Here is a 9,600-nt window from a genome sequence, read left to right on the forward strand (position 1 = left end):
AGGGCATATCTTCAAGTATCTAAATCCAAAAAAAGGGTACGGGTTTGCCAAGCCATTATGGAGATACGGCCACAGAAAGAAAGCCAATTCCCAGAATTTTAGAGGGCGCTATTTATGTTGTGCAAAACCATTGGAGCGTGAAATTGTGCATGGCTATGTGCAATTATAAGATAAAGATACTGTGAGATTTGAATACAAAACGGAATTTATATGAGAAAGTTATGGCAGTTTGAGATCATTTAGGGGTCAATTTTTCAAGAATTTGAGAGATTTTTGACGGAGTCGGTTTTAGATTTGAATTTTGAGTATGAAGATGGCATTTTGAAGGGGAAGTTATACGTCGCAAATTAAAGAACATCTCTTAGACTATCTAGAGGAATTTGATAAAAGTTTGTAGGATCTAGGATAGTGGAGATAGGAAGTAAGAAACAAAGGCCTTAAAATGGACCAGAAACGGACAAAATGGCGCCTGGACGGTTATGCATGAGTGATTTCGAGAATCGAAGAATGTAGAGACCTTGAAGAGATGTTAGAGACTATGCCTATGAAATTTGAGAGGAAAAGGACATGAGGAGAGCACCTAACTGGGAATAACAAGCACTATGTGCAAAACGAATGCGATTTCCTGACGATAAGGAAGATAAGGAAAACAAGGAGGAGAATATTAATGCAGAATGGGGCAGAATGTAAACGAAAACAAGGCAATGACGAGGGTCGTCATTGCAATAAATGCACACATAAACATTGCTAGATAGTGATGATAGTAGTAACATATGGTTCTAGGACACCAAACCCCTGGACATTCACTACCGGATAACCACCCCCAGTCAACTACCCCCCAAGGACAACTACCCCATAGGACAACTACAGCCGGACAACTACCCCCCCCCTCCAGACAACGTCTCACTACGACAACCATCCTCTAGGACACCTACCCCCCCCCCCGGACAACTATCCTAGGGGGTAGTTGTTCTTTTGGGTAGTCTTCTGGGCGGGTAGTTGTCCGGGCGGAAGTTGTCCCGGGGGTAGTCAACCTAGAGGGTGGTTGACCTAGGGGGAAGTTGCCCTAGGGGTTAGTTGTCCTATGACTCGTAGTTGACTGGGGTGGTTATCCGGGGTGGGTGTCCAGGGGGTAGGTGTCCTAGGAAGTAGTTGACTGGGGTGGTTATCTGGGGGTAGATGTCCAGGGGGTAGGTGTCCTAGGAGGTAGTTGACTGGGGTGGTTATCCGGGGGATGGATGTCCAAGGAGTAGTTGTCCGGATACGATAATAATCACTTAATTTAGTTTCTCAAGAGCCCCAGCAAGTGATAGGACTTCACTATAGGGGACCTTAAGATCATCTTTCATAGACTGGTAGAAAGCTTGTGGGACATTGATCAGTTGTTTCTTCAGTTGGAGCAGTTGGATTCCATTGAAAGTTGTCAAAGCTTTGTTACGTGTTGTGACGTTGTTAGCTACCAGCCAATCCTTGACCTTCTTGGAATCCCATCCGGGGACTTGAGATTCCACTGCAGTTGTCTTCGGTTCTTGCTCTTGGGACGGGGGATCTTTCAAGAAAAAAAAGCACAATATAACAAATTAGAAACAAACTTTAACAAATATGACAAAATGTCACAGAATCTAAGCGTCAAATTATCTGCAAAGCTGATATAGTAATAGGCCTTGATTTTTCAACTGAGTAAATTGTTATTCACTGGAAAAAAAAAATATGATAATTATTCAAACTTTAAGTATCATTGCATACGTTTAACGATGGTTATGCCTAATTATATTATGTTATATACAGTTATATCTTAATACTAATGAAGAACAATGGAAGAGTATGAAGCAAATTAAAAATTAGTTATTAAAAAATGAGTTATTATTTGAAAAAATGCTAAAGAAAAAAATCCACAGAGTTTCAACTTTTCACGTAATCAACGATAAAATCAAAGGATATGAACTAATTCTTTTAAGGTTGGCGGAAAAATGTATATACATGTATTTATATAAATACAGCAATACTCTCTCTCTCTCTCTTTGTATCTATCTATATATATATATATATATCTCTCTCTCTTTATTTATATAAATCTCTCTTTCTCTTTTTCTCTACCTCTTTCTATACTTTGTAAGTAACATACCGGGAGCAGCGTTCAAGTTCTGGACCGTTTCTTTCTTCACTGCGAATTCTTTTTCGATGATGCTGGACAGTACCTCGGAGACAAGTTCGGCTTGCTGAACGATGTAGTAGATCTTCCCTGCCGTGATACCGCCTAGCCAACCAGAAGCTTTGAAGTCATTACTCACCTTCACAGGGATAATCTTCTTCTTGCATTCGTAAGCATAAGACGCTTCTGAAAATATGACATAAAGGCATCATATTGAACATTGCTTTATAATCAAAATTGAGATTAAAAAGTAAAGGTAGACATAAAATGAGCTCTCTAATTTTGTTTATGTCAGTTGTAAAATGTAAAAAGAAACCGTTCTTCAGGAGATTTCACATTCACAATTAGGCAAGAAATAGCTTTAAGAAATATGGACCAAGCGTTCATGCCACATGTGTGTAGTCCCATATATTGAGTTATATGTGCTGTGCATGTGACTGTTCGTGTCCTCGCGTCACTCTCTTATCACGCTGATAAATTCAAATCCCAAAACTTTACATCTAGTTTTATGTTATGAATAATCAAACTTTCATACTTGCTTTTACAATAACATCTGATAACCAGAACGCAAAGAGCACAATAGTAGTGGGATTTGGTGTTTACCCAATAACGAGTGTTAATAATCACTAGGACAAGTCTTCAGTTTTATGACCGGCAGACCCTAGGTATTGCTTCGCATTCTCATATATGGTAAAGTCGTTATATTAAATTGTCCTCACTCGAAGACTCTCTAGACTAGAGGATATGTATTGATTGAACCACGGTATGCACTGTGTGCAGAGTTGTAGACCCATTAATGGTATTCCCACCAAGTCTGGTGTCAGCGAATTGTGAACTTCTGCACGTGGAAACTGACGACCATCTCCATTGAGCAGAAGAAGATGTAAAAAACTTTTCTCACCTGTACGACAGTCTTGACTGTCTTGGTAACCACGTGTGATACAAGCTATGACCATATCAGCATTCTCTACGGCTTCTGCCATGGCACCGATTTTATCACCCACTGAGACGAGAAAGAAGGAGAACAAGAAGAAAAGAAGATAAAGAAAAAGATAAAAGAAGTAGGAAAAGAAGAATCATGGATAATCAATTCTAGCTTTGTTGAAATAAAATTAAGAGTTATATGCAATTACCAGTAGCCAAGGTGGTAAGGTAACGCTCAAATAAGAAAATATTATTCAAAATTCCACTAGCTTAGATAATCTGTTGCAACTTTGAATAAATGGCCAAAACACAGAAATGCATTTAAATAACAATATTATTCTAAAGTGAATTTCCTGTGATAATCTGCTCGGGCCTCATTCGGAATTTATCAGCTTATCAAGTTCCCATAATGTTTGAAATGTTTCATTGTTTCTAAGAGAAGTGTATGCAGATGAACTTACTCATGTGGTCTTCATCCATCCATACGTTGTAGCCTCTTTTGCGCAGTTGTTTCTTGAACTCTCGCATCACAGGTTTGGACGGGTGTTCCCATTTGTAGCTGAGCATGATGTGTCCACTGGATTTCGCACTGTCCGACATCGCCTTCTGCGGTGACCCGGCATCTGTTTTCTTGTGCGTAAGGCCTTCGGGAAGTTTGGATTCGTAGATCTCGAAAAGAGCGCCCATGCAGGCATTGCGGAGTTTTTCGTTTTCACTCTGGGAATTCTCCGTCAGATCTTGTTTGGTAATAAAGAAAAATATTATATCGTCTGTTTGGATCACATACTAAACGCACTCCTATTTGGCCTCCTAGCTCTAAACACAAGACATGCTTCCTCTCTTACAATGGACGATTTTTTTTTTCTTTTTACTTCTTCTGGGCCCATTACGTCACTGCATAACGTTTTATGTTATTAGTGTCTACGAGGGGAATATTCAATCTTTTAAAGGTACTTGGTAGCATTGTTCAGATGAGAAAAAGTGGCGCTTAGGTAGTGACTTCAATGCTAGATGTACAATTAAAGATAATCTGAAAATTTGAGTGAAAACGGACGGTTATTAATGATACAAATCGGGAAAAAACTGATCTGATTGATTCCTTAATTCTCCCAACTATATTATACAATTTAATTACATTTTACGTGAATGCAAATCGTCGCAAAGCAATAAATTGGCTCTACATACCATTCCAGACTTTTGAGTGTTGAACGATTTTTAATAGCCTGAGTTATGTCTTTTTTTCATGGAAAAACGGTTGGGATAAATTACTGTTAATCCCTGTTAGAGGGTGTTGCACAGGGACGCCTTCAAAGAAAACCATAGATATCTTCGTGGTTTGAGAATTTTTTCAGGATTTTCTGTATGTCAGAGGGTTAGTACAGTAGAAGAAATATAGTACATAACATTTAATACAAAAATTAAGCAATTCTTTCATCAACCTTCAACAATGTTACCGAGTCACTTTAACTCATTCTCACATACGGATTTTGTTCTTTACTCATCTTTAAAAAAAATACCACATTTACCCTCCGCGCCCCCTCCACCTTCTCCTTCCTCATTCTTGCTATGCATATCGTGGTGGTTACCCAAATATTTTTGAGGCTACCCCTCCCCCAATTTTGGGCACCTATGATTTCAACTTAAGCACAAATAAACCGATCACAATTATCTCAAGTCTGGGATCGTTATGACGACACCTCGTGCGCTTTATTCATGAGCGTAAATCTGTAATTGATACGTAGTGTTCAGGGGGGTGATCTATTCATTCATTCCCCCTGAACAATAGGTATTACGTAAGGATTGACGCCCATGGCTTTATTGCAACGTTGACATTACCCTCACATATCATCATGATTATGAAAAAATATAGAGAATGTTTACTTACTGTAAATAATACCCTGTTCTTTCCGCAGTTGTTCTTTATTTTTCTTGAGAAATGCTAGTCTCCAGATCCCGTTGGCGGCAGAAGTCTTCTCCTCCACGGAACAATCTCGTTCGAGCAATTTAGAGAGGATATGAATGCCTCCCTTTTCTACTATGAGCTGTTTGTTGTTGTCATTGATTGCCAGGTCGTCTACTGATTGAACTAACTCCTCTGCACTAAGACAAATCACGCACACACCGTTCTTCTTGGATGATTGTCGTATTGTCTCGACCTTATGTGTAGGATCAGAGAGAGATTTCTCCAACAGCAAAAGTAGTGATACGATACAGGTGTAGTTGGTGGAAAGCTTGTCGGCCTCTTCTTTCTTCACCAGCTTTGCCAACGTCATGAATGCTATTGTCTGTATCAGGATATCTTCCGACTCGCCAAACTTTTGCAAAGCAGGCACAGCCCGATGATGCTTAGGCGCCAGAGACGGCACTCTTCTGCAGGCGTTGCCCAATATGCTCATCGCATCAATTATCATGTCATCTACCCATTTGTTCATCGCCTGATCACTTTCTATGAGGTATAAAAACCAATCGACAATCAAAGACAGGCACCCATCTTCTTCCATTTGTAAACAGAAGTAATCAGACACATCCGTAAAGTTCCAGGCGGAACCAAGCAGTGCGTCATATAATGTAAACATTTGTGTTGTCTCAAGTGATAGTTCTTTTTGTTGATCAGTGTCTTTAATCTTCTGTAACATATTTCCCTTTTTCCACGTATAAGCAAACATGTTGCAGTAGTCTGTGTCAATGCCTAAGCCATCCCCTACAGCGTTCTCCTCAATGTTGCAGTTACGTGAAACTATGTGGATGTCATTCATTCTTTCAAGACACAAGGTGCATGGGAAACCTTCACAATTCTGAACGTGCTTGATACTGGCTTTGACAAGTGTAAGACATTTGTTGACCTCGTCACTGAACTCTTCGATCCGTTTTGCTTTAGCAGCTGCAGAGTCAGCGGGAAGATATAAAATGTCAGTCAATGTCCTCGAAGCATCGTTAGAACTCGCAGAAGATGCCATGTTTATGACGAACCATCAGGCACTGTCAAATAAACAATGCAGTTCATCAAAATAGTGACATGATTTAGTAAACGTGGTGGTAAATACCAACATAGGAATTCAGTAATGACGTGAAATGGATATCAACAATACATACATATTCCGTGTTAGGCATATTTACGACTCAGCATATTTTCATTTTCATTGTTATAATCTTCATTATCATCAACATCATTACCTTCATCGCAATCATCAACAACATCACTATCAGCATTTGTTGTACCCCCCCCCCCTTCTTTCCTCGTGCTATCACGCTATCAAGCGATCGCTTATTGTAATAGTCCTTCTTCTTTCGTCATTTTCTTAGTGAAATGTGTTGTATTGAGTTATCAGTTACAATTTGGTTTCATTGCTATTATTTATTATAATTATTTTGTAAACACGCTCAAAAAAATTGATATGTTTTGTGTATGTTGTATCGGTGAATTGTATAAATTTGTAATGTTGCAGTAGACAATACATTCAATTCAATAGTATATAGATATCGACTGCTTTAAGAGGCCTGACTGTGTTATATGCTCAAGGGAACATGCGCACATCCTGCCATGACCCCGATGCGCACATTTGTGGGCGGCGCGCCGTGGTTAAGTTATGATAAAATATCGATAATTCTCGGTTTCGTTTTTTTCTGAGACGCACTGTATATACGCAACAGGACAAATGAGTAGTTTCAATATCGACGTCGTTCTTTATCAGCATCTTCACCAATACACCACCACCATGTCTTCGTCATCAACCTCCGTTTTGGCGTCTGAATTTTGAAGTTTGTTGCGAACTCTAATTATGGATTGGATATGGGCATTATCGACTTTTGTTCTGTCTTTGCACACCGTCGACGTCAAACTACCAATTGTTTCTTTGAAATTCGTCTTTCGACTAAATCGAGTATGACATCGTTGACGAATCTCGCACCTCCGCTGGAAGGACAGTTTGTATAATTAGCCCGACAGCCCAGAGCACTTTGATCAAACGAACGAGGTACCAATATCTGAGTATTAAAACATTTGGGGAAAACCTAGGATATCCAAATGTGGATGTCTGCCGGGATCCCTCTGCTGCATGTGGCCCCTGGGGCCAGTTGAGAGGGGCCCCAAAATGCTTCTGATCAAACGAACGAGGTACCACTTGAAACCAGTGCTAACTAAATGCATGAATGCCGCAGAGCACTGAATGGCCCATGCCAGACAAAATTTCTGCTGCTAAGGGGCCCCCTAAAAATGCATTTGATCAAACGAACGAGGTACCACTTGAAACCAGTGTTATCTAAATGCATGAATGCCACAGAGCACTGAATGGCCCATACCAGACAACATTTCTGCTGTTAAGGGCCCGCAAGACGCCCCAAAAGGGGGCCCCCCTAAAAATGCATTTGATCAAATGAACGAGGTATCACTTGAAACCAGTGTTATCTAAATGCATGAATGCCACAGAGCACTGAATGGCCCATACCAGACAACATTTCTGCTGTTAAGGGCCCGCAAGACGCCCCAAAAGGGGGCCCCCCTAAAAATGCATTTGATCAAATGAACGAGGTATCACTTGAAACCAGTGTTAACTAAATGCATGAATGCCACAGAGCACTGAATGGCCCATGCCAGACAAATTTTCTGCTGCTAAGGGCCCGCCAGACGCCCCTAAATGTGCCCCAAAAGCCCATATATGTAGCATTTACCCAAATTAACTATGCAAGGTACCACTCAAAACCAGTTTTGAATGGTCGTGTTTATCTTACAGACTACAGAAATCATCATGCCAGATAAATTTCCTCCTATAAATGGGCCCACAGACACACTGAAAAAGGGGGCCCCAAATGGGCCATGATCAAATGAAGGAGAAACCATTTGAAACTAATTGTAACCTAATAGTGAAATGCCACAATGCACTGAATGGCCCATACCAGACACATGTTCTTAGGGCCTGCCAGACGCCCCCAAAATGTTGCCAGAGGCCCATTATTGTATCATTGATCAAAGTTTTATATAAAGTCCTACGTTAGGTACGACTGAAAATTGATTTGGAATGGTCGGGTTAATTTCACAGACTAAGGAAATCACCATGACAAATTTCCTGCTGCAAAGGGGCCATCAGACACACTAAAAAAGGAGGGCCTCTCACGGCCTATGGACAAACATGAGTGATAATACATGTACATAAAAACAATATGAAATTTTTTAAAAGACACATTCCACAGAGTGAATAACTGCCACTGCAGGAAAATTTTTATTCTGCATAGGGCCCACCAGATAATAAAAATGGTGGCTCAATGTGGATCCTGGGCCTAAGGAATCGAACATTAATGTAGATTAAATTTGCCTTGTAACATGACATTTCAAGCAGATTACATTATTGCCATCCTAAATTTGATTACAGAATTAAAGGTAAAGACCAGTTATGGTCAAGCGATTGCATTGTGAAAGAAACGTTGTGGAATCGATCAAAAAAGGTTGATCATCTAGCATCTAGCATCTGCAAGGTTCTGGAATCATCAAAATGATAAGAAATTTGGCCCATTCTTCGTAAAGTTACAAGCACTATACACGGAAAGATGTATATGGGACTACCCTATATCTCTCATAAACCATGAGAGAAACAAATTTACCAAATATATGAATTAGTAGGCAGTTTCACAGCAAATTTGTTATCATCATGTATTAGTCAAAACATATTCTTTCACATGATTGGTAATGAGAGCTTCCATTTCATTTTTTGAAATTGGGGCGTTTCCAATACTGGTCTTTACCTTTAAAACATGGTGTATTATACTAAATAAAATGGTGACTATCAGAATTCTACTCAAGACATGTGACCTCATTTTACTACAATAGCATATGCCGATACATTGCATATATTTTTCAGAAACACCACAAGTGATAGAGGATCTATTGTAATTTACCAGTCCTTCCCTTCTTTTCCCTCTTATCTGCACTCAAATAGAAATTGGAATTAACAAGTATAGTCTTGTGTTATGTTATATAAAATGTGTTTTAAATATGTAGATATTGAATACTTTTTAGATTTATTATAAATTCAACCTCAAATAAGGGCCCTTATTCTATTTTGGCTGCTGCATACTTCATAATACATGTACTTATCTGTTTATAGTATTTGACTTTTTGATGTGATGTGTCTCGTCCTTTAAAAATTCTCCTGTAATATGTTATGCTTCCATTGAAATGAAATGAATGAATGACTGTTTATGCCCTACACGGGAGTTTATTTAGCTATTAGCTGCTCTAAGCAAAGTTACTTGGATGGAAAAACATTTCATGCCATGGGCCTAAGAAAAAGAAACACTGTCAATAGTCATTTATATCAGGTTGCATTTTACAATGAATGAGGAATACTTTCTTCCAATCAATTTCAAAGTTCAACCATAAAACAGTTTTGTAACTAATGACAGCATTTCCTCACTGTAATTGAGGTATATGCCTTTAGACTCTTGTAGATGCTAATAATTTGGTGGAATTATATAAACACAATTCGAAAAATCGAGCTTGTAACCCTCATTATTCAAGAGCCTACTTGATT

At 39.2% G+C, this 9,600-nt stretch overlaps 1 protein-coding gene across 1 annotated transcript; it reads right to left on the minus strand.

Moving 5' to 3' along the window:
• Positions 1 to 1,180: 1,180 nt before the first annotated feature.
• On the minus strand, positions 1,181 to 6,202 carry LOC100887968. Its single transcript, XM_003731256.3, has 5 exons — positions 4,962 to 6,202; positions 3,538 to 3,813; positions 3,054 to 3,155; positions 2,126 to 2,338; positions 1,181 to 1,549 (listed from the first exon to the last, which is right to left on the minus strand). The coding sequence occupies exons 1-5, from the start codon at positions 6,031 to 6,033 to the stop codon at positions 1,278 to 1,280; spliced, it is 1,935 nt and encodes a 644-aa protein (XP_003731304.1). The 5' UTR covers positions 6,034 to 6,202; the 3' UTR covers positions 1,181 to 1,277.
• Between the last annotated feature and the right edge of the window lie 3,398 nt (positions 6,203 to 9,600).

Source organism: Strongylocentrotus purpuratus, unplaced genomic scaffold (assembly GCF_000002235.5).
Source record: "Strongylocentrotus purpuratus isolate Spur 01 unplaced genomic scaffold, Spur_5.0 spur5_scaffold_20, whole genome shotgun sequence".
In the NCBI taxonomy this organism is placed as follows: Eukaryota; Metazoa; Echinodermata; class Echinoidea; order Camarodonta; family Strongylocentrotidae; genus Strongylocentrotus; species Strongylocentrotus purpuratus.